At 40.9% G+C, this 25722-nt stretch overlaps 1 protein-coding gene across 4 annotated transcripts in view; it reads right to left on the reverse strand.

Moving 5' to 3' along the window:
• Positions 1-9434: 9434 nt before the first annotated feature.
• PIK3CB (phosphatidylinositol-4,5-bisphosphate 3-kinase catalytic subunit beta) overlaps positions 9435-25722 on the reverse strand; it is a 76053-nt gene continuing 59765 nt past the window's right edge. For all 4 annotated transcript variants that reach the window (XM_072344871.1, XM_072344868.1, XM_072344869.1 and 1 more), the window contains 11 exons: positions 25515-25636; positions 23675-23818; positions 22702-22801; positions 20220-20398; positions 19470-19579; positions 19075-19153; positions 14107-14274; positions 13500-13623; positions 12913-13058; positions 11408-11540; positions 9435-10924 (listed from right to left, as the gene is read on the reverse strand). In XM_072344871.1, coding sequence (XP_072200972.1) covers positions 10787-10924; positions 11408-11540; positions 12913-13058; positions 13500-13623; positions 14107-14274; positions 19075-19153; positions 19470-19579; positions 20220-20398; positions 22702-22801; positions 23675-23818; positions 25515-25636 — 1443 coding nt within the window. In that variant the 3' untranslated portion in view covers positions 9435-10786. The remainder of the gene's footprint in view (positions 10925-11407; positions 11541-12912; positions 13059-13499; positions 13624-14106; positions 14275-19074; positions 19154-19469; positions 19580-20219; positions 20399-22701; positions 22802-23674; positions 23819-25514; positions 25637-25722) is intronic.

A 25722-nucleotide genomic window follows, 5' to 3' on the forward strand; every position in this document is an offset into this window, starting at 1 on the left:
TTCCTTCCTTCCCTTTCTAGAAACAAAACAAAGCAAAGCAGCAGAGAGGAATTGCAGTTCGGTCTGTGCTGTCATGAGCGGGTACTTGTGAACAAAAAGCAGCTGTCAGGGTTGTAATTGCTACCCATAGCATACAGCAAAACCAGAATCAGTCGAGCTACTGGATGGACCATTATTTTCTAACTGCTTTCTCTGAAATGAAATCAGCAGCCAAGCCCATGTGCTTCTGGCTTGGAATTCTTGCTGCCTTTGCCTCCCACTCAGCCTAGATTGGGGCAGCCACTCTCCACTTCAAATCTCCTTCACTGAAATCAGCAGTTCTTTAACTCCCTTGCACAACCAAACTTCCTTTGAAGCAGAATGTCCTCCTGTGCACTTGAATCCAGGCCAAACCCGACATAAAGGCCAAAGAGGACAAAAGATAACACAGCTTTTAAAAGAAGTGGGAACTTAACCTTGCTGCCCCCACTGGTGGCTTATTCCACTCTGCTTGTGGAAGCACCACACCAGACACCACCACGACACTTCACAACCTTTCCATGGATGTCAACGAGAGCTGCTGTGAGCATTTAGAAATGGGCATATACCCGAGTAAGGTAAGGGCTTGGCTAAGGAGTACCTAAAAGTATGTATCTAGACCCAGATCTTGGGGTGCCTGTTGGGGATGAAGTACAATCAAAGCATCATCAAATTAAATCTGTGTTCTCTGCATGTTTGAAGCCAAGGACAAGATGACCCATTCCTCTAAGCAACAGGCAAAGGCTGATGTGGAGGGCAAAGCATCAGTCTCAGTTCCTAAGCCCTGTATCAACAAGTTCAAGGTTTTCATGGGAAGAAGGAAAATACCCCGGGTATATGAAACACCCAGAGCAGCAGTACACAGCCCAGATATTGCCAGATATTGGAATGCTCAGCTGTTTCCTACGTCAAAGTCCAGATCACTAGTTTCACTCCAGCCCTTGAATTCATTTTCTTTCTTTTTTGACTCTTTTTTTCCCTTCCTCCCTCCCTCCTTCCTTCTCTCTCTTTCTCTCTCTCCCTCTTTCTTTCTCAAAGAAAACCCTCATTTGGACTATTTATTCTTCCACAAGTAGTTTCACATGAAAAAGGTGGCATAAACTGGGTTGTGGTCAGGGCTGAGATTACCAAGTAAGATCACTTCCAAGACAAACACTATTCGAGTAACATATCAGAAGAGGTTGGAGAGGTAAACTAAAGTCTAAAGAGCAACACTCCCATCTTCTAGGGCACAAAGATGTTATGCTCCTGCATTTATGATGATCACTGATGGACAATCGTCACCTCCATAACTATGCTAATGATGACCTTATTCTCAGATTGTATTTACTTATGGCCAGGAAAAGAGAGTGGGGCCTTGGGAAGAGATACACAATTAGGTAAGCAAAACATAATCAGGCTCTGTTTCGTGAACTGTTAGTAGTTGAGCTAGAGTATTTCAAGTGTTTTACATTTTTTGCTATTGTTCTGCCCTTAATGGTGTTAGAATTAACTCGATCCACATCTGGTACAAGCACACAACTTTATTTCTGTCAAATTATCCAGAACACATGAGCACAAAGGTAAAATGGCACAGAAAGATTGTCTGCTTTAGCAGAAAGTGTGTCAGTACATGGAGAGTGCCTCAAACCTGCACCAGCAGAATGAGTTTGATCTAGGTCAGTGTGCCACATCATATGCCACAGCTTATTTCAGTCCCGTAGGGGAGAGCCCCTAAAACCAAATGAGGTACATCACTGTACTGTGGCCTTATTTTCAAATGAAGAAATTCCCACTAACAAAGGCATCGCCATTCCAGCCCAAGCAGGCTTGTGATCCTGAAGACAATCTGCAGCCAAGATGGGGATTGTTTCCCTTTAGCCTTATGTCCCCATGAATGAGACCACAGCCCGGTGCTGGAGGCTGCCAAAGCCTTCAGTGTATGAGGAGATGCAGAGACACCCCGTGGTGGCAAAGAATATGGTCAGAATTCAAACTAATTTTACTTTGCACAGAACTGGATCAGAAAAAGCTGCATCCTGGGGACACAGAAATCTTTCCCAAGTTGCTGTGGTGTCATTTCCCCTCTCCTGACCTCCCTTCCTGTTTGGCACCCTTTGCCCTGCACGTTTGCCCTACAGTCCCTTCCACAAGGCTTACCTCTTGTTCTGTTCTTTATCTCAGGATCTATGTGGCTGCAGCCTGCTGTGTGCTGCTGTGATTGGAGGGGTGGCTGAGGAGATGCTCCATTCCTGGAAAATGTTTCCTACTCCTTGCCAGACCTGGGTAGGGAAAATTGTTACTATCATTTGTAATCTGCTTTTCTTTACACCTCTACTGTAATTCATAGTTAGTCCTGAAATCATAGAAATATGACAGTAGTTATAGAGACACCAATCTGTTGCTCAAGTAGTCCAGGAATGAGCTTTGACATCTATAGTCTAGCAGGTACCAGACCTTGCTTTTCAGACACAGCATACAGAGATAACACAGAGGCTCCTGAATTGCTGTACGCCATCAGGATCTTCTGTTGTTTAAAGGAAACTTATTGTCTCCCAGATCTTCAAGCAGGATTCCTGTCGTGAAGAGCCACTGAGCTACTGGTTAAAGAACTGACCATGTAAAAATGGTCAAATCTCAAATCTCAGGGCTGGCTGTGATAACATTATTACTGATTGCTTCAGCTAACAAAGCCAAAACCTGCTATTGCATTTGTTAAACATGAAAGTCGTGGCTATTAATCAGTATATTGAAGGCAACAGTAGTCAGATTTCACAAAATTTAAGCCAGGAAGAAAAGCAAGACATTAAAATTCTGGGTGTTCAAATCTTCTGATACAGCAACACATTTAAACAAAGCATTGAAGGAATTTCATCTACATCATTAGAATTGCATTGGACAGACAGCCAATAATTGCATGTTTAAAGGAGTGAAATTAAAAATATTCAGCATGTTATTGTTATTGGCTAAAAGGCTTTAGAAAAGATCCCTTCTGTGTATCTTCTATTCTTTGTCACCAATTTCCATACACTTACACCTGTACATTCAACATTACATTTTCTTCTCTTGATCTTTCAGACAAGACGAATTAGTACTGAAAGATCCCGCAGCAAAAAGCCTTTGAAGCTCACTTCTTAGAGGTAAGACAGATTCCTGTCTCCCCTGATGCTGCTTTTTATTTGCCAGATTGCTCTGTTCTGCACGGCTTCACCTCAACACCACTGTGTGCCTAATAAAGGTTGTGAACTTGCAGATTATTTTGATACATATTAAAAAGTGAATTCTTTTCATTTTGAAGGGGATAGTTTTCTTTCATTCACAACTTTTATTTACTCATCAATTACTGCCAGTTTCCTCGTACAGGTCAATGAACTGATAGTAGTTTATTTCATGAAAATATTTTCTGCCATTTCTGATGAGGAAACAGTCCCAGCTCACCTGAGCAGTTCTGGAGCATTGCATTTAAAAATCAGTGGGTGGCTGGGAGCAAGGAATGAAAGGGAGAAAGGATAAAATCAGAAAAGTATGCAGTGCAGAATGGCTGGTTTTGGTTTTTATCCTACAAAGTTTGTACGCCTTGTTTTAGAGGAAGATCCATGGAAGATTCATGGGAAATATTTGAAACAACAGGTAGAAACAGACAAGCACTTCCAGTCATTAGGAGGGGGTGGACAGTACCCTCCGAGCTGAGCAACCAAAAGTTAATGCAATTACTAAGTATCAAATGTAGAGCAGAGAGACTAATTCGATCAGTGAGGCTAAAGGGATAATTCTTGGAGACAAAGCAATGCAATGCGGAAATGCAGCCTAATCAACTGCTTCATCAAAAGAAAGAGGAAACAATTTCCAAGCCTTAACTAAAATCCCCGGTTGGTTCTTCATCTTTCCAGGGTTCTGGTTTCTGCACTGCAGTGTTTGTTCCATATCCCAACATTTGTTTGTCTGCTTCTGTTCTCTGTGCAAAACTGCTCTGTTGGCTCCTGGCTCCTTTATCAAATGAGCCTCCTCCTCCTTTCTTGCTTTTCACCAATGAACCCAAGCATGAAAGAGTGCATGGAAAAGGAGGTATTTATTATATTAGATGCCCAAGCCTCCTTTCCATAATCATGTGGAACTGCGGTTGAAGAAGAATATCTAGATTTGCCTCGAGGCTGCAGGATTTTTTCAAAGCACACACTTGTTCCATCTGATGGAAAGCATTTGCCTGCTGATCTCAGCTAAGCCTTCCACATAGCCGGGAACCTCACAGGTCTGTAGAGAAAAAGAGCGGGAATTTGCCAGGTGCAACACAGTAAGGGAGAGACTATTTCAAAAAGCCATTCAGACTTCTGCTTTCATCTAAGCAGGTGCCGCTGTGACAACAGATAAAATGAGCTGGCAGAAAGGAAAGAAGGAACTTACAGAAGAAAGCACAGGAGATGGGAAACACAGCCGAAAAAAGAGGGAGCGAATATTTAAGAAAAGATTTTCTGGACTGAGCCTCTTCTCTGGGTCTCCTAGGAATAAACTGTAAGTACATCTGAGATTCTACTTTGTAAACTTACTTAAATGAGAAGCTTATTTATAAACACTTCCAGTGCACCTCAAAGAGCCAGAAATACCTTTGTGTGTTCTGCTGTATTAACAGTTTCACGAACAAGGAAATTGTTATAGGCTAATTAAACAACCACATCTGAACTCACAGACATACGTATGAATTTAAGGTCTCCAAGTTTCGTGTACCTGCATGTTCATCTTTTAATCATTTCTTACGACTGCTCCCCCCACCCAGTCAAGAAAATTTTGGGAGGCTGGTGCCCCTGTTTGTCCACACACATCCCAGTGCTGCCCAGGGCCGTCTCCAGGAAGAGAAGGTTTTGTTGCACCAATGAAGCATCTCTAGCTGCAGGGTGCCACAAACAGCGGCGGTTCAGCAGCACCCAAAATCAGTATTCAAAAGTTACAGCTACCAAGTCCTACTGCATCTCATCCCTACAGTAGTGCCTTGGTGCCTGCTGCATTTGGAAGAGGGATTGAAAACAAAAGACAATGAATGGAAAACTATTCCTTTTATCACCAGAGCAAAAGCAAGGAGTCAAAAATGTACTGGAGCTTACTGCTCTGTGGTCTGTTAGGTTTGAGATAGTTCCATCACTCGTGGGATTTGAAATTCTCTTCTTGAGTACTTGTGTTTGATGTTACCTCTCCTCAACAGGAGGTAAACATACTGTACGCGTCGTGATAAAATCTAAAAGCAACTTTCTTCATCCATTACAAAAGCTATTTTCTATGCAGACCTCCTAAAAAGAGTCTGTCTTTGCTAATGATCATGAAATTACTGTCTTAGCAGGAAGTACATGCAAGTCGCAGCAATTACTCAGCTAACTACATTAAGTTTGACAGTCACAGCAACTGGTTACAAGCTTGATATAAGATTAAAATACACAGGCCAGAGATGGTTCTGAGAACCAGATTCTTCTTTCAATCAGTCCAGCTGCCAAACAATTGAGACCAAGGGCTCTGCTTTGGGACTTACCTTGTTACATTCATGGGGAACCGCACTGGAAGGTGTCAAAGAAAATCCAAGAAGTTAGTGAATTAGTTGTGAATGGGCTTTGTTTTCCATGATTTTACTGAAGCATGCATTCTAGAGGCAGTAAAACCACGCCATGCAGGCCTTGATGGTAATTTGAAAGTGACAGTTAGAGGATTTCCCAGTTTTATCCAAAAAAAAAGCAGCAACACAGCATCCTCCTCCCATGGAAATCACATTAACGGAAAAGAGCCTTCAGGTTTTACTGGGTGTTTTTTGCAGACATATTTATTGCATGGCAGTGTTTTTAAGGATTCAGGCCATCAGGGCCTACAGAACTTTTACAGTGCTGTAGCTAAATCAGATCTCTGCTGTTCAACATTGGTTTGTGAGCTCTTGCTGGTGAATATAAATCATAACCCTAACCTGCAACAGTACTCTTTTGTATAAAACAGTATATCAAAGCTGCTTTTCTTCTACCCCTTCAACCTCTACCCAAAGACAGTATAAGGTAGGGCTTCTCTATGAGCCCTGTGCAGGCAAGGAAAAAGAGAACCCACCCTTACAATAGCATTGATGAAGTCTATTATATCAGGAGCCTTCAATTTAGATGCACATCTGTATGAAAATTGTTCTCATGCGTGACGGTGTGTCACGATTACAGAAAAAGCAAATAGTGAAGAACTGAAGAGCCCATCTAACTGGCCAACTTCTTTTTTTTCTTTATTTCACATTTGTGTTTAAATAATGACAGACAGTCCTTGTAATAATTCTGTGCTTAAAAAACCAATGGCTTATCACTGCCGCCGTAACACCAGAGCCAGATTTCTCCATTTTCTGCAGGACATCATACACTGCACCTGCTCATAGAGTGTCACAGAACCTCAGTAAGGACTCATAAACCAACAGTAACCGCTCCTGCTGATGTCATTCATTTAGGAAATACACAGGTTAAACTTGTCACCTTTCTTTCCTCTGACTGTTCCAGCCCTCAGGGAAGGAGTCAGAGTTTTGAAGACAAGAAGAGATGCTTACACAGGAAAGGCTCCAAAAAGCTGAAGCCGGCACGGGAGGAAATATGTTCTTTAAGGCAACCACATTCTGGAAAAATGTGCCCGAAATGTGAAATCCTTGTCTGCCGAAAATGTGAGACACTGCATTCAGAAAGCAGCTTCATTGCTCACAGCCTGCTTGATCACTACGACAGAGGAGGATGTGGCAGCTCTACTACATTGATTACAATAAGCCAGAAAGTATGCAGATGCGATTAAAGAATTAGAGCGGGTGCCTTGTTGATACCTGACTACATCCAAAATGCCGAAGCTCGAATCCATTTAGGCTGAACCCTCAAGTCTGTACAATCTGTATTGCAGCATCAGCAACTGCAGCTATACTGCTGTTCGTACTTACCATAAGTAGCAGATACACATCCACTCATTTAACCAATATGAAGTCTGTAAGTAGGAACTGTAAGTGTCTCAGCTATTAAGAACAGGAAATGATTTCAAACAGCTTCAAAGAGTTTTATTTTTCCCTGCAAGGAATCAAGATTATCACACTGAGCTGCAAAAGAGAAAGCAAGTATTAAATGCCGAACCAGCGGGTACATTACAACTGTTTGTAATGTGTAGGTATGTTTCAGTGTTACTTGTGGTCTGGAATATTAAACTTATTTTTAAATTAACTGGCACGGGTATGTAATTTGATGGGGGAAAGAGCTTCTAAAGACTATCTGGGCCACAAAAATTGCATTCAAATTCCCTTCAAGCATTCAGTGCCCAACTTATGACCCAGCCCCTCTCCTTAAGAAAAGGAATAACACACAAATAAGTATTTAAGCCTGTGTATTGCAGCACAAGCATTCAAAGTTTAAGCTTATTAGTGTAACCCACACCTTCAGCTATGTCCATTCCCTTCACAGTGATGATCAGAAAGCTGACTAGTCAATATACAGTGCTGGGAGGTGGGTGGCTTTAAGGTCCAGCCATACACAGAACGGTCTCTATGGAACTCAGAAATGCAGGTTCAGAGTACAAGTAACCTCCTGAGCCTTGCAAAGGGCCTCTTTTCCTCCCATGCCAACTGCCTCAACTCTATGCAGGATATATTCTTTGCTCTTTGTCAGGGAATGAACTAAACAGACTTTATCTCTTTAAGGGTCCTTTTACTCAGCCAAGCAAAAAGATCACAGCGTGGAAAGTTTGGACCTCTGCTTAATCACTCCTCTTCCTAAATTAACAAGTCACTGGCCCGTAGGAGAATGGAGTCTCTTTCTGTCTTCCCCACTTCCCCTTTAAGAGTTGTTCCATTTTGATTTCAATGTTGTGTACAGGGACTGGAATTCACATTGTTTTTCTTTACCTAAGGAGCACTGTAACCGTGCTGTCATCCATTCTAATATTGTTGGCTACTCACCCTGCTGCCCTGTGGAAAGCTGCTTCTACAGGAGAAGTTCATAGCCATGGAAACATCTTTCCCACACTCCTGAGCAATACTGCTCAGCACCCTTTGTGATAAGCTAGGTGAAGATTCAATGTTCCTTATGCAGAGGAGGTAAAGAAACAATTTCATGAATTAGAATGAGCTGCTCTGGCTGTGTTGTACAGCGGTCACATCAGAACGTGCATCCAGTGGTCACTCACTGAGCAAAGCTTGGAAAATAAATAGGAGCAAACCTCAGGCAGGATTCACAGACAGGAATAAACCACTCCAGTTCCTCACTTCTCCCTGGATTTCAGTGGATAGGGGCACTCCCAGAAGAAAGAGATGTAAAACTCCAAGGCAAAAAATTAGATCTTACATATATCTTTGCACTACAGAGTGTTCTAATCCCCAGGAAACTGTGTTTCCATGGTGCTGGATTGTTGATTTCACTCATCTGCTTCATAAAAGCCAGATGCTGTCCAGCAAATCACACTTAACCTCTTATGTTTCTCTGTGATTGCTAGTCTTAAAATTCTTAAGGTGTGATCCTTCATAGACTTTCCAAGAGTAAGCCGTGCAACTACTTAAGGAACATAAATTAATCCCCATCCCACTTCATCAAGCAAAGCCAGGGAAGACTTCAGCATAATCACCTGAGGAAAAGCAAAGTGACAGGCTGTAAGGATGGAGGACTGACTCATCACAACAGCACCATTTAAAATCTGATCCAATATAGTAAAACCTGTTAAAACAAGTAATGTAGTTGAGCTTTTAGACAGATGTTCTGGAAATGACACAGCAGATAAGGTTATATCAACATCTGACTGGCAAAATCTTCCCTTGCAGTTTACCAGACAGTGGTGGTACAGTTCCCATGTAGGCTAATCTGGCTGAAAAGGCATCTGCATAATAGTAGCACGTAAATTCACCTCATTAAAGAAAAAACGTTTTCTCGTCTTCTCACGTGGTCAGCAGTAAATGCTATTTTGCCAAAGCATTTGAGGAACAGCTACTAATACGAGCTGGATGTCTGAGTTCCCTGGGAAGCACTGGAGAAGCTCTTCATCCAAGGAGCCGACGCTGGCCAACTGTATCAAAGTTCTGGGAAAAGGTATGTGTCCCTCAACACGATACACCAGAGATGTGTGAGTACTCCATCTCACAGACAGATGTAACATGTCTAAGAATGACTGCTTATACAAATGTACACACTGTGAATTAGCTGAGGATGAAATCACTTCTTTTAGGGTTGTCAGCTGCAGAGTAGTTTCTTTCTAACACTTCCGTCTGCTTCTACAACATAAATAAACAAATAGTGACAATGCATTTGTTACTTTTACAATGCTCTGGAAGCAGAGGTCTTGTTAGACAGATCAGCCCCAAGAGTTAGAGCAAGAGAATAAAATCAGGACCTAAAATGCTACCCTGCCCCCCCACCCCCTCTTAACCTTTAGAAGGTCCACACCAAAAAAACAGAACAATGAAACAAAAAAACCCACTCTCAACAAAGTAAAACCAACTTTAATTAAGTTCCTACATAAAACATTTCTATGTAAAACAACAATTTAGCCAAAAATTAAATATGTTTTAATTCTCTTTCAAATGTCAACAAGAATTGAGAGCTACCAGTGTTCTTTGGAGAACAAGCAGTAGTTAAAGTCTATCTTGCTGATGTTCAGAAACAGTATGTTACATCTTTTAACCAGCAGTTCCTATTGCACGTCACAGATTTGCTCTCCATTTAAGCACCTAAAAGGCTGGTACCTCACTAAATAAATTAAAACAAATCCAGTTTCTTCAGCAAACACCTTCAACACAGGTATCGTGGTAAAGCGACATTACTGCAAGCTTTTAATAAACACAGAAAAGACGAATGACTTCTCATTGGTGTTCCACGGAATGGCCTTTTCCCATAAATACTCACTTACAAAATATTTTGGTTTCTGTTGGTATTTATGCTCTAAAAAACACTGTGTCTGATACGTATGAAAATCTTCCATCCACGTTCATAAGACGGCACGTTTGCAGGGCACAAGAAATCTGACATAAGAGTTTCAGTGAAGGGCTGTAAGGAGCTTCTTGTTGAAGCTGAACTAAACGCATCTCCTAGGAAGCAGAAAAGCCCCAGGAGCTGAATGGGAGACTATGATCAAGGGCCGGTTCAGACATATTTGCAATTAGCCTTTCCTCTTTCTGAAAGGACAACAAAACTGCAACCACGACTATCTGGATGCTGCAACATTTCAGAGGTCTCTGCCTCCCTCCGTCATCACTCTGCAAGAAACCTTACAAATACCTGGTACTCGTCCTTTGGCAGCAGTATAAGACATTAAGCAGCTCCCTGCAGTACAGTGATACTGTGGTTGCTATTTACAGTAGAATTAATGCATTTGTGCCAGTATGGCAGAATTCATATGAAAAATATACACACGGTCATTTTTAGCTAGATTAGAATAAAGAAAATTTTACTCTTCAAGTCCCAATTTTAAAACAAAAAACAGTTCTTTCAGAGGTCTTCAAACCTCCTGAGCATGTTAGAGTACATTACCCTAACCATAAAACAAACATTTACACCTCCATAAAGTACCAAAGGATATTTAAAAATGCCTAGTAGCTCTCAGCGTGCAAAGTCAGCAGGAACTGATTATCCAGGTTGGTCACCGTTTGTGGAGACAGTCTTGGGATCAGGCATTCAGAAGCAGAGTGCAAAAGAATCAGGAATTATTTCAGCCCGTTTCTTTTTGTTGTTGCCTTCTTTTCTCATTTAAATAAGTTGTGTTGGTCCATACTACAGATCCCGTTTAGAAACACTTATCAAGGTAACATTCAGCTTAGTGCAAATCCAAAACTCTTCTAGGATCTGTAATCCTTGCGAACAGTGTGAGCCATCCAGTTCACTTTAGTAGTCCAACTTTCCCGGAGTGCTTCATCAAACTTTTGCTTAAACTGTTTTAGTGCTTCTTCCTCACTCTTCCCCAAGGCAAGAGAATCCTGGGGCAGGGAAACAGAACAGAGCAGAACATCAGCACTGCTGCAAATCTAAAAACCCACAGTCGGGTTCTTCTCCTCTGCACACAACCCACATTCTGTTCCTGCCTATTTTCACAGTTTTTCACCTATTATTCATTTTGCAACACAGCCGTGATATTTTCTGAGCTTAAAGGTGAACAAAAGAATTAAGCGAATAAATTTCACCTTTACAGGTCTATGTTTGTGTACTGAGCCTAGAGGCAAACACCGCTGAAGTGGCTACATGTGAGATGTAAGATGACCAAACTCATCATAGAATGGTAGGGATATTCTTAATTTCCTTTTATAGGTACTTCATTCTACACAGATGCAAAGGAGTGCTTTGAGAACTTCATGGGAATCTTGAGGTAAATTGAAATAAATTAAGAATTGTTCATCTTAGAACCAAAGTTCACATGCTAGAATAATGCTACGATCATGCTGAGCTGTAAGTCTTATTCTTACCTTGAGATACTGGATGTCCTTGACAGAGGTGAGCTCTGGAAGGCCTGCAGTTAACATCAGTGCAAAAAGTGTAATAAATAGGTTTCCATGTTTTCTCAGGATCAGGTATGCTTCTTCACAATACTGCCGGAACCTTCATATTCAACCAAAAAACACTTGAATGAACACAGCACATCCCACACCTCTCTAACCCACCCTTCAAACATTGTTAGAAAAGACCAAAAGCTTTACAACAGGCACAGCTCTTCAGAAAGGCAAAAAAAACCCCATCAAAATAACCCCAAAGAACAGTAAGGTCACTGTCCCATCTCTCTGATAATTTGCTATGTTAAATGCCCAGATGATGACACACAGTGGATCCATGGGTGAAAACAAAGGCTCTAAAGTACTCTCTGCCAATCCTACTATCCCTGTAAAGTAATTCCTTCCTGTTAACCTGGTCATAACTGAACTGGCTGCTAAAGCTGGCACTGGAACCTCTCATGCCGACACTTCAGAACTCGCTCAGTATCCGTCAGTGTGTCGCTGCATTCTGCCTACTGCCCAACCTGCAGATTTCCAAGAGAGGAAGACCCCTCCAGACTAAACAGTTACACTTGGAAGGAAAATAGATTATTTTTTGTGGCATTTTTCAAGTGGAATCCTACTGCTGTGTAAACTACTTCATATTCTACAGCTGCTCTTGCAACAGCACAGTCACCTTCATGCTTTTTAAAGCAGAGCTACAGGTTCATCTGATTACTGTCCAGGAGAGAAATGGCAGTTATTTGCCATTCCTCCTAACACACATACACCTTCTTCTTCCAGAAACAGCCATAGAATTTGTCAAAACATATCTAAATGCCTAATTTTATATCTCTGCCAATAAACTCTTCCTGTGAAACATCCAGAATGACCATCCTGTCAGTTGTTGGGACTGACACAGAAAGGGAAAAGAAAAGCCTTCCTCAGTAAGCAGGAGCTAAGAGAAGAGCTTTCCCTTATCACACACCTTTGTCTTCCACTGCAGCTCTCTAACCCAAGAGGGGAAGAGCATGCAAAAACACTTGATTGTGAGCACAATCATACATGCCTAAGCACCTAAATAAGACGGTGACTAATTAGCACACCGAATGCGCAGCGATGGACAGAAAGGGCAGAAAGGAACCAGCTCTTCAAGAACAGCATTCATCTTGTTGAACAACAGTCTGTGGAGTCACTGCCCAGTGCCCTGTGTGCTGCTGAAGGCTTTAGGGAAGACACAACAAAACAATCACAGGAGAAGATGCCATCTCCTGCAGCATCTGCTGGAGAAGATTAAAAGGAATCTTTTCACTTCAGTTTCTAGTGTACAAAGTAATCTATATTAATTCTAGCTCAAGCAGAGAAGCATTCTGTAACAAACGCATTAGCACAGTTCCACACATGAGAAGTAGCAAAGGGAACTGGACAGGATCCTGCTGCACTGCAAACTGTCACCAGAAATCATCTCAGTTACAAAAGGATGAGATTAAAACAATACTCACCGACCAAACTTTTCAGTGTTCCCTGTTTTTCCTTGTTGAATAACATGAATGAAATCATAGGTGAGTATGAAAGGTACCCTCTCCCTTTTAATTCCAAACTTAGACTTGAAGTTGCCAAGAATATGCCCAAAATCTATATGAAAGAGCTAAAATAAATAAATAAGTATTAATTTCTCCAATGAAATAATTTATCTAATACCTCGATGAAGTGCTGGTACCAACAACAGTTAAGTCACAGTGTCACTCCTCATAGCATAAGTGCTTCAACCCTCCTGGAGTACCTGGTTTTACAGCGCATCAAGATTCAGTTACAAATTGACACGGATACAAAGAAATAGACAACCTCTAGTTTGTTTTCAAGTTCCTGATCTGCAGACATTGCATTCAGGAAAACCACAAAGCAAGCAGCGGCTGTTCCTTCCACTCCTCTTCCATTTCAACCCATCTTTAAAGCCCTCTGCAATTCTCAGTAAACAAAAGGAACCTCACAACTTTCAGATCTAATTCTACTGACACTCAAAAGAAACTGGAAGTCCAAGGAGATTCCCGTCCAGCCGCTGCAGTTCTGCTAACAGAACCATTTTTACCTGACCGTTCTTTCTGACCATGATGTTGTCACTGTGTCTGTCACCAATCCCCAGCACGTAAGTAGCTACACAGTAGCCAGCGCAGGACAGAGTGAATTCTTCAATGGCTCGGTCCAAGTCATCTCTAGAAACACAAAAACAACTGATATCAGCGCACTCTACTGGCATTTCAAATCATGACTCAACACTAACAAGGACTTTTGATTTGGCAAAGCTCCTTAGAATACTGCAAAATTAGATGTAATTGAGAGAAAGTACTGTGAAAACCAGCTATGGAGAACAGGAGAAATCCAACTATGAAGGCAACGGCATCCAGATTTCAGACCCATTAAGCTGGTTTTTTTGGGTTGTGGGTTTCTTTCTGTCCTGTTTGTTTGGCCTGATTTAGTACATCCTCAACAATAGGAAATTAAAGCGCTGCAAATGCCACAAGTTCTGCTGGACCACTGTTTGAATTCCAAGGGCAATCTGAAGCCAGAATCTGACACACTGAAAAAGGAAAGCAACACAGCTGCCAGAACAGACACACGATCCTGAACACTGACAGACAGACCTGCAGGAATCCAGTAGTTCACACTACAGATGAGAAAACGGGTGTAGAAATTACCCTAAATTGTATTCCTTCAGCCAGTTTAAGAGAGCATCTTTGTTGAAGGCAGCGGCGGCGGCAACATTGCTACTATTTAACTGAATGTCAGCGATGGTTTCTGAACTGGAAACAGCCTCAATAAGGCCAGAATGATCTCCAGTTGCTAAACAGCCATACGGCAATATCCTGAAACAAAACACAGATTTAATGTTAAAGCCAAATATAACAAGCGTGCTTCTTTACCCTGCGAATATCTTCAGAGGGCTGAACACTCATTGAACTTGAACATTACACTCTTGGAAGCAAATATACGGATTTGGTTTGCGAATTTCAAATAACAGCAATTCATTTAAAACGTTCATTTTTCCTACTGCATGTACATATACAGAAGAAATTAACCACAACCCGTATTTTGCCATTATACCAGGGAAAGCTGTTACCTGTAGTTTTGTAGGAGAAACTATAGAGGGAGCCCTTTATTTGCATTTGTTAATTTCCTGGTTAAATGGTCAATAACAGATTTACCCTTGAGTTTCTTCTATACTGCAGGCTACTTGTGTAAATAGAAACAATGAACTTATCCTTTTCCCCTATTTTTCCTATTTCAACTTAAAACACTCAAAAGCCCCTTTTAAAGTATACGAATGAAATAATATTTTTCATCTCTCATTAATTTTAAGCCTAGAAAAACAATGGAAAACAGGAGTACATCTTTCAATTCACCTGATACATAAGAATATTGACACACTGCCGAGTAGAAGAATCTACAGCATCTCTGCATTAAAGTAAGACAGAGATAAACATCCGAATCAAGGGAAGATATCTCAACACAGGTAAATGTGCTTTTCCAAAGCATTTCTTTTCTCTTAGAGGAGAGAAGCCATCACAGCTGCTTTCTCCAAAGGCACTGCATCACACTTAGAGACACCTACGTTCATTTCAGCCATCTCAGATCACAAATGCACTCTCAATTCTGGTCATGGATCCTTGTATTAAAAAACAGACACTCATGCAAATGTAATTGCAGTGCACAATTAGTGAGGAGTGCTCACTAACTTACACAGATGTATAAAAATGTGCAGGACATAAAATCTGTGTGGGTGTACAGATAGGAGAAAGCTTTGCTGGTGGAGGCATCAGTATTTGCATTTACAAACAAAACAAATATGAATCCTGATTTCTGTAAGGCAGAACTTCACCTCTTGTGTGAGACAAACTATTATCTAAAGCCACAGAAGAAAAACAAATAAAAACCCAGGCAAAATTAATTGGAGCTTCTTGGCATAAGAGCTATTAGATGGAACAGTTTCTCTACTACAGCAATAATGCACTGTTGAATGGGTGTAAGTGCTAAGAACCACATAGCTGGGTACTCTTTTCCGTTGGCAACAAAGCGAACAGAAGATGAGATTCAGAAGAGTATTTAGAGAACATCCAACTTCAAACCAAAATAAGAAATGCAGATTTGGAACCTTCATTCCAATACTATTCTAATGTATTAAATTAAAAATCCCAACTCTAGGCCAAAGGGTTCTCACAACGAACAGAAGCATATCTGTAATTACTGAAAGCCAGCATGCACGACACAAGGAAGCACTGCCCATCCTTATCATGACATGACAAACGTAAGCCAAGTATTGCCAGGTTAAAGTGCACGCTGGCCCTCTTCCATGGTATTTCAACCCACCCCACTTGCAGCTTAACTGGGCACACGTCCAACAACTTCCCCTTCAAAAGCAAGCAATGATGAAAGCCTTCAGCCCCTTGAGGACTCTGTGCTTACAACTGGAGGAAAAAACATCCTTGTCAGAGAGACACTTTGACAGGAGTCAAGTTAGGGACAAATCTGCTCAGCCCTTTCCATCTCATCCCAGTCTTTATGACTTCAACATCTGTCAGCAGGATACGTGCCACGTGAAGCCCATTGACAGCTCAACGCAGCATTTCTGGGCAGGAGAGAGATCTTCCCTCTTTCTTCATTTTCTCAAGCATCAACATAAATGAAGGGGGAAAACCGTTAATACTGTTCTTTATTTCAATAATCTATAATTCTTCCTAACAAATAAAACCCCAAATTCTGGTACTTTATGAACACATTCTCTGTAACTTCAGGTCCAATTTCAAAACAATGGTAAGTTCTAAACTTGTCAAACGTAACTTTTGTCAATGGTCTGATGAACTCTGGTTTCACTCAAACAAAGCCACTTAATGTGAGATTTCACACAACCTCTTTGCAACTCCCTGCACCACTCCAAAAAGAAACTACGTACTGAACACTTCTGTGACAGTTTACTGCAGTAAAGATAAATTAACCAAGATCAAAGTCCTCAAATTTAGGATTTTGCTGCTGTTCTGTGACCTTACTGGTTTCTCCCCCAGCACAACAGCAGTGCTGCAGCACAGGTAAAGCAACAGAAATACTTCTCACTGAATCTCGCTCTCATTAGAGCTGCATCACTGCAGACCCACAGCAGGCTTGGGAAGACACACCGTGTTTGTCTGCTGCGACACGTATTTGTAACATTTAAACGTTCCTCACAGAAATAACGTCTGTCATCTGCTGTGATTACATCCAGATGTGTGACTTCAGACTCAGAATTTTTTGGAGCAAAATTAACCACTGTTGTTATAACTTTTGCTCTGGGCAAGCTATTTCCAACTCAGCGTTCTGGTAATAATTTGTTTCAGAAGTGAATAGGAAGGACTTTGTTCATCTCTTTAAAGCAGACAGATTAATTAAAGAGTATTCTTTTTTGTTTTCTAATTGTTCTCTGCGCTGGACCGAGCGACGTTTAAAGAGAACTGAGCTCCGAGTCAGACTTCTCCAAATAACAGAGTAGCCTTCACCTTTGCTGTCTAATGGTTGGATCTGTACTGAAAAGCAGAAGCGGTTTGCACCTGAAGTTTCATTCAGTTGGGCACTCTACCACGCACACAGTGACAGCCCAGGATGAAGGAACTAACAGAGACCACTGTTGCATCCTGCTGCACACACACACTTCCTTCTCTGACACAAACCCTGGTCTGGTTCCAACATCCAGTCAGAATGCACACACAGGATCCTAAACAACAGAACGTGCCATGTGTGCAAGAGGCCGGTTTACACAGGAGACAAAACAGTTGACAGTAAAAGACAAACAGAAAAAAAACACCCCAAAAGTTCCTGTTCCCCTTTGCAGATCTCAAAACCCACACGCTGCCCCTCTGCAGAGCAGAGCAATCTCATGGCCATATTGTGTTTGCTTCATACTTCCAGTATAAGACACAGGCAGAGCCAAGGTTTCATTTTATATTACTAATGATCAAGGACTGCAATGCATGTATACGGAAAGTGATGCTGCCCCCAGCACCTCAGTGGCAGCAAACTGTTTGCATTTGATCCACACCACACATTCTGATGTGGCAAGATATTCTTGACTGGGAGTCACCTTCCCAGGAAGATAAGCAAACAGCAAATGTTAGTGCATTTATGTTGGTGAAACAAGATGGAAGCCTTGCTTTTACTTGAATTATCAAACATTCCATAGCGGAAAATGTTGAAAGTGCAAAATCAATTATGCATCCACCATAGGAAAAAGGGAAGCTACAGTTTGAGGGAAACTTAAACCTCAAAGGATGATAAAGAGCATGAAAAAAAGACTGCACTTATCAGCACTGATGTATGAACTGTATTTTTCAGAAGATCAGAAATATGACACTGCGTTTTCCCCTGTTACAGATGTCTCTTAACCCAAGCAGTGAGAGGAGAGACAATAAACAAGTCCTGACTCACTAACAGGGCAACAAAACCTTTTACTGCTGCTACTGATGGATGGAGTCTGGAATTGCCTCTTCTCAGGAGGCACACAGATGGCAAATGAAGATTAGTTAAGAGGACAACTCTGTGATCCCTACATCCTCATCCTCTTGGTGTTTATAGAGAGCTGTTTTAGCCACTCCTTTGCCAGTTAAGGTCACTTCAGAGCCCTTCCTTGGCAGACACCAGGTTAATACCTCTCTGATAGAAACAGAGCTATAACCCTGCCTCGATCCCAGAATTTTATTTCCCAATCAGAACTAAAAAAAGGATGAATGGAAGGAAGATGCTCGCAGTTATGTAAATAAATGGAAGAGGCCAATTATAGAACTTCGGTTCCTCCTGGAATTTCCCTTTTCTACATTTTTTTTTTTTTCCTGAGAGTTTTAAGACAAACCTTTGGACATCAGAGCCACGTTTTGGTTTTCCTTTTTTGAGGTTAAAAAAAAAATGCATTAGTCAGGAATGACTCCTAATGATGATTCCTGTTTGCTACGCACAGTGTGTGGCCCGGCCTGGAACCTCAAACGAAGCTTCTGGGAATGCAGCGAGTGAAGTGTGCCTCAGATGGGATCCCACAGCTGCCAGAGGTTGTCCTTGCCCCTAAATGCTGTCTCCTCACGGTATATTTATGATACTGATTATCTGAAGTTTCACTGTTCAGTTTAACCCACACTCAGCATCTCACAGCAAACACAACGCTTCCAGAAACAATTTATTATTCAATTTCCCATTTTATCGCATACTTCACTCCAAGGAATCTTCCCATAAGTAGCATATTTTCCTGACTGCTAAGAAGTTCATAATGTCCCTGATTTGTATGGGCAGATGTAATGCACCTTACGAAACTCACACTTATGCCTGAACCACAAAATGTGAAGAGCTGAGCATAACGAATCCAAATGAAGTCATCCAAATAATATTTAAGTACTTTTCCTCTTTGGAATCCTCTAATATCCTTATAAAGGATGAAGGTGAGAACATTGCAGGAAACTAGGATGCAAAGATAATTCTGTTCAGTTTTGACACCTAAATAACATTCTCTTCTTGTCAAAACATGAAGCAAAACTCCAGAATGCACATTAAAGGTATCCACAATGCAAGCAAGAAGAAACAGAGCTTTAGCATAAAATGTTGCTTATTCTCCACTGGACTCCCCATCCATATAAACCAGCCCAGGAGTTCCTTACCGGAGATCCAGGCCAGCTTCTTTCCAAAGCACATCCATCAAACGTAAAATCTGGAGTGTCAACATGTCCTGTCGGAGATCTGTAATGCAAGGTTGGAAATGCTGCCTCAGCTCCTCAGCGCCTTGGAGAAAACCTACCCAATGTTCGTAAGACTTTCAGAAAAAGCTGTCTAAAAATCCTCATCAATGCTGAATGTGAAAGAGGGATTGGTCAGGATTATATTGTCATGATTGGCAAGTCTGTAATTGGAAGACTAGTCAGAAGAAGATGCTTAATTTGTTTATTGATGCTACAGTAAACCTTGTTAAATGGTGGTAAATACAGAGCAGCACAGCTTCAGTGCAAGTGTGGGAATAATGAAGAAAGAAAAATTCCAAGTGCTCAGCGCTGCTTACCGTCGCCATTTTTAAAGATGATCCCTACATGATCTCCTCCAAACATCTTATTGTTGTACACTATCCATAGAGGTTTCATTTTAGAATCCATGTACTTACACTTCTCAACACTAGAAGAAAATATAACAAATGTTATAGGGCACTAAAAATAATTCAGGTGAACAGAACTGAACATTGTTTGAAACAGTAGAAAATGTGGACTTCCAGCTAGGAAGTGCTTAAGTGCTACCTCAGCTTTCACTCTACTACTATGCTGTGTGTGCTCACCAAGTTCTGGATGTATCTGTTACACACTGACCACACTGGATGCCGTGACTGGCAGACACACATCTAAATTAAGACTTACATTTACACAGAAAATATACAATCTTCTCTGTTTCTTCCTACTAATTTCTAGACTTCCATTTAAGTGCTGTCAAATATTTTAATCACACTTTTGTGCTCATTGCCATAAGCAGAAGTCAGGAACATAGTCTAATTCACACTTAGGCTTATATTTTAAAACGTTTAGCTATGTAATGCATTGACTAAGAGAGTATTAAGTTACATGGTGGGCCACAAAACATCTTCAAGCTTAACTGCTATTTGACCTCAGGAAGATTGCCAACAGACCTTCTCTCACTATAGAAGTGCTCCCCGTGACAGCATTTCTGCTAACAACACAAAGGAAGTTGAAGCAGTAGGCATTCCTACTTTGGCATTTCCAGTCAAAATCTACAGTGAAACACTATTCACTCATCTTTTACTTACTGCAGTTCTGAGAGTATAACAGAAGGATTCAGAGGAGACTGGAGGTCAGAGAGTGCTTCTCTGTAAGCATTTTGCTTCAAACACGTGTGCATTGCATCTTTTCCTTTTGCTTTGCTTTGTTTCATGGCATTCAGCTTAATTAGGCTGTTTAAAGTCTTCATTTTATTAAGAGCTTCCACCTGAAAGAAATAGTTTATCATCAAGTTACTGCTTTGACTTTGTGCATCATACAATACGTAACTGAGATGAGCTATCTGAAGTATTAAGTAATTCTACAACATATTTTACAATGGAAATTATAATCAGCAAAAATAAAAAGCTGGAGAATAGCTTTTTGTCAATTACCCATGTCCCGAAAGCACCATTTTTATAAATAACAAATGGGATGAAATCTCAGATTTCCAGGCACTTTTTAAAGCAGGACTTAACATCTGCAGTGAAATTAACAGGGCATTTTCCTGCATGGCAGATACATTCACTCAGAGTCCTATAAAACTCAGTTTTCACCAGCAGCCCAACACAGCAACACAGCACAGCGCAGATGCTTCAGTCCGTGTTGAAGCCAACGGAAACCGAGTGCTTCGTGCTTCTACAAACATTTCAACTGACGGACGCAGGTGCTGCACTGTTCACATGCAGGTAGGGACACAACTCCACATGCCCACACGACTGATTGCAGGCAATTTGCTCATACATGACTACACAAGCTTAAAACACTTCAGCCTGCTCTGCAAAAGTTTGCTCATTAAAACTCCGCAAAATTTAGGCTTAAGTTAAACACTCTACTCAATTTGAATGCTTTGTATCCTACGGTATCACCTAAGCAATATATTTTTACTTTTACAGTGTATTAAAGGCAGGGTTAAGCACTTTATTTTTCTCCCTTCCTTCTGTTTAAAAAGTTTTCTATGGGTACAGTTTGTAAGAAAACAGTTAACAGTGTAAATGTACAAATGGTAACAAACCCAGACCACACATACAAAGATTGTAACTCCTGTGCTGCACCTACACCAACACAGTTAGCTGAACATACAACAGTATACACATCAACTGTATTTACAGTAGCCGTAGTTAACATGCTCAGCAACGTGTATATTCTCTAGCAAACAGTATCCATTTAAATAACTGGAGAAGCTGTTTTCTATACAAGGAAGTTTCAGTCCAACTCATAAGGTGCTGAGTCAAGACTTACCACTTTTACAGACAGACTGAACCCTGTCAGGCAGGATGCTGTGGAAACTGTATGAAGTTTGATTATAAAACTGAGGCAATGGAGACCTGCCAGGTCAGCCATCTGTCAAAACCAAAAGCGCTCTGCCTTTCAACTATTCTTGGAGCTGTACAAACATCAGTGACAAGGGAACAAAATGGAACCTGCGTTGTACAAACAGGAACTTTTTGAAGTATTTCTACTTTGAATTTCTTCCGTGTTTGCACAGTTGGGAATTTTTTTGCCCCTTCTTTGATTGTACTGACATTTGTTTCCTGTGAAACGCACAAAAACTGCACTGACCTCGGGCCTATTGCTGCAAGCATCTCATCACCTACCCTCTCCATGATTTCGGCAATACTAACAAGCACTCATGTACGACGTGGCCTTTTCTGTGTTCTGTGAATGCCAGTAATAAAATGCACAGCAGCCCTGCTTGGTTGGGCACTTTCAGTACATTTTCGATACTGACAGTATCAAAACATTCACCGGACATTTATCGAGCTGCTTGTTCTGTCCCCACTTTCCCTGACACAGCAAATGCAGTAATTCCAGGAGAGCTATAATTCTCAAAGATCTCACATTAACAATCCACATTTACTTGCTCAAACCGCATCGGAGCCTTCATAACAAGATGTGCGAGTCTCAATAGCCTGCTGATATACTTGCCAAGTGTATTTAAAAGCAAATGTCTTTTTGTTGTTAAAGAAAAAACATAACAAATCCATATTAATACTAAATGATTTAGTTTGTTTCAACATCTTTCTTTCCAGAGAGAACTACAACGTATATCCTACAGCTTCAGCATTTTTTGCACCACTTTTTAACACAACAAAAGCTGTAGGAGGTTGTCCTGGGCTCATCTATGTAAAGTTTAGATAGAAATGAATTAGCTTCTATTGGGCAAGCTGCTCTGACAGGGAAAAATGCCCCAAGTTTTAACTGTTCATAAACTCTTCCAATAATCTAGGCAGCCCACCGCTGGATCTAGCATGCATATTGCTGAAACTATCTGGCACTTCTTGGAACACTGCAAAGCAGCCCCTGAAGCCCCATAGCACCAGCTGCTTTCTGTACCAGGGAACACTACACCCATATAAACACATCTCCCCCTCTCATTCATGCTTTCTTCTCTCCATCTCCCCATACCCCTTCTTCTTTCCTAAACAGATGGATTTGTCAAAGTAACCTACACGCCCCATAGGAAAATGGAATAAGAATCTGAGTTACAAGCTAACATGTCAAGATTTAAAGGAGGAAGGGACTGCATACCTGTTTAGCAAGCACTTTCATGTGAGCAACGCTTCCTCTGCAATAAGCTTCAAGTATCAAACCAAACTGTACTGAAACAGCAGGTATGTGAACCTCTGACCTACAAGGAAACATCAAAACAGAGCACATGATTTTACAGATTAACATTTAAAGCTGTTGAAACTGAGGAAAAGAATAAAAGCAAAACACTTTGCGGTCATTTAGATAAAAGCTAGATTTTGTAAGAAATAACAATACACACATGCTGAACACTCAGAAGGAAGAGCTGGTTTCAGTGTACCACTTGTTTCTAGGTCTAGGATTGTTCTAGATGCAAAAATACTAAGAGGTAGGAATTGGATATTTGTTTTCAGGATCCACTAATAATAAAGCAAGCAGTGTTAATAGATGGTACTGAGAGTTAGGGCTGATGCTCGTGTGTGCTTTCAAATCTCCATAAGGAAAAGCCAAAATTTTTCTGAGGAGAAACACCTTGAAAGAAACCACTGAACTTTTCTGCAGTGCCAATTGTCCTCCAAAACAATTTTAAGCAGGGCTTGCTCTTTTTACTTAGAAATATTAGAATAAGTCAGTTGGAAGCAGAATCAACATGTAAGTCAGTTCTGCAAGGTACCTGAATTCATAGAACTGACCATCACAAACAGCAACAGCACACAGAGCTGCTGCTCTGATATTTTCTGATCTCTTCTTTTCCTCACAGTTGTGAGGTACAAATATTGCAGTTTTACTACAAGCACAGTTAAAACAAGCACTGAAATCATACACAAACCCAACTTACCAGCTACCTAGAGAGGAATTTTCTTCAAACAGTAGATTGCAAAGCACAGTAATAAACTTTTAATAATAGGCTGGCTTTGATCGATAAATGCCAAAGGTGTAAAAATAAATCAATAAATAATCAGCTCTTGCTCTACATACCACAAGTCCCATCTGGATCAACAGTTTCAGAAAAACATAAAGGAAACATTCCTACCTTAGGTGCCAGAACAACATCTGTCCTATTCTTCTATTAGCAAGTGCTCTCTCTAGTAGAAATCTGGAGAGAGCACAATCAAGAAAAGGTTCGTATTTCAGGACTTGCACGAGTTGAAGAAGATACTGAGAAAGCTCTTCGTCACTAGAAAGGGGTACAAAAATCAGTTAGTGACAGAACAACCAGATTAATGACATTCCAGGAATTCAGCTGCACACAATAAACCCAATTAGGACAGATTTAGTTTCAAAAGTTTCAATGAGTTCATCCCAACTTTTCAATCATTTAGAGAATATGAACACACACACAACGTACCGCAATCGCCAGATTTGGTCACTTAATCAGTACGTTATAATTCCAGAAGATTCTGGAAGCTATCAAACTGGTAAGCGAAACCTGGTATTTTACCATGATCAACACCCCAGCCTGAGTGCCAGGTTAACCACCCAGGGAATTAACTGGTTCAGAAGTTTTCACACTGAACATTCACTCCGCTCTGACTACTCAACTTCTGACTTAGAAAAGGCACCTCTGGAAGTGCCATAACCCACCAGTTATCTAAATGCAACAGGCATGGGAAAAAAGGCCCTTGAGACATACCTAAGAAAATGAGCAAACCTGTTTCAAAGTTACCCAGCTTAAACAGAGAAGGGGAGCAATATCACTTCCCTCATCCTGCTGGCCACACGCTCTGTAATACACCCCAGGCTGCTGCTGACCCTCATAAGGTTCCTCTCCTCCAATCTTTCTGGCCTGTCCAAGTCTCACTGAACAGCCCCACTGCCTTCTCCTGTGTCAGCCACTCCTTTCAGCATCATACCACCTTGCTGAGGGTGCACTCAATCCTTCCATCCAAGTTGATGATGTTAAACAAGATCGTACCCAGTGCTGACCCATGGGAAAACCATTCAGTAACTTGGTCAATATGTTCAATCATGCTGCGTTATATTTATTTTGCCCTACTTTTCTTATTTCAGCTATTAGGATTCACAGCTTCTACCAGCTGTCTTCGGCAGACGTTTTAAAGTTGGAAATTGATACCCAACCCAACACAAGTTTGTTTCAGAGCCAGAACTAAGAATTCTAGAAATAATTCCAGATGTAACAATTCAGTGCTATTTGGACAGCAGTTAAACTGCTTGTTTACACTTGAAAGAAGTCAAAATATTTTTTTCAAACACACAGCCTTGACCATTAAGAAATGAATCTTTCAACTATTCACCACAGAGACATTCGAATTCAAGGACAGGAAATACAGTAGTCCTGCAAATGATAACGTTAAATAAATCTTGCCTTAGGTTACGCTGGAGAGTAAAATGTACGTGATAAGGGAAGAACTGAGATAGCAGAGGCTACTGGGAAAGTCAGTCAAGTCTGGAGTTGTCTTCTGTAGGCCATTACATACAGTAACACATTTCTATTAAGTGATACAGCAAATAGCTGACAAAAAACATGCAGTAGCGGAATGGCCATTTTTGCATTATTTGGCTACTGTGATACTTCATCTTTTCATCACTGAGAAGTTCCCACTACACTTTGTTCACCCTTTGTCCAAGGAAGGAGTGAACACACAACGTTTTGGAACAGAAGTGCACCAGTTTTCTGTAGCATCGTGGAAAATAACAATCTTTGAATACAAGACATCAGAATAAGGAGATTTCATTTGGCTGCCAATTTGCTTATGGAGAAAGATTGCTTTACTTGGTCATTATTTACAGCAGGCTGTCCACTTAAATCTTTCCTCTTGAAGCTTTTTTTCCCCAGGGACAGTCAGAACACAGTATTCCTCTGGGCGCACACAGCCAGAAATCCCTGCATGCAAACAACACAACAAACTCACCTCATTTGCTTTAAACAACCCACTGCATATTCTCTCACATACTGATCTGGGTAATTGAAATCCAACAATTCTAAAGCTTCTCTAGGCAGCAGCTTGGGCCATATCTGAAGGAGAGCTTGAAGCTGTTTTAAAAAGCAGACGATGAGGTTCCAGTTAAAGTAACTATTTAAGAAAACAATTTGGTGTAACAGTCCATTAAAGCATTTGT

This window comes from Excalfactoria chinensis, chromosome 9 (genome assembly GCF_039878825.1).
Source record: "Excalfactoria chinensis isolate bCotChi1 chromosome 9, bCotChi1.hap2, whole genome shotgun sequence".
NCBI lineage: Eukaryota > Metazoa > Chordata > Aves > Galliformes > Phasianidae > Excalfactoria > Excalfactoria chinensis.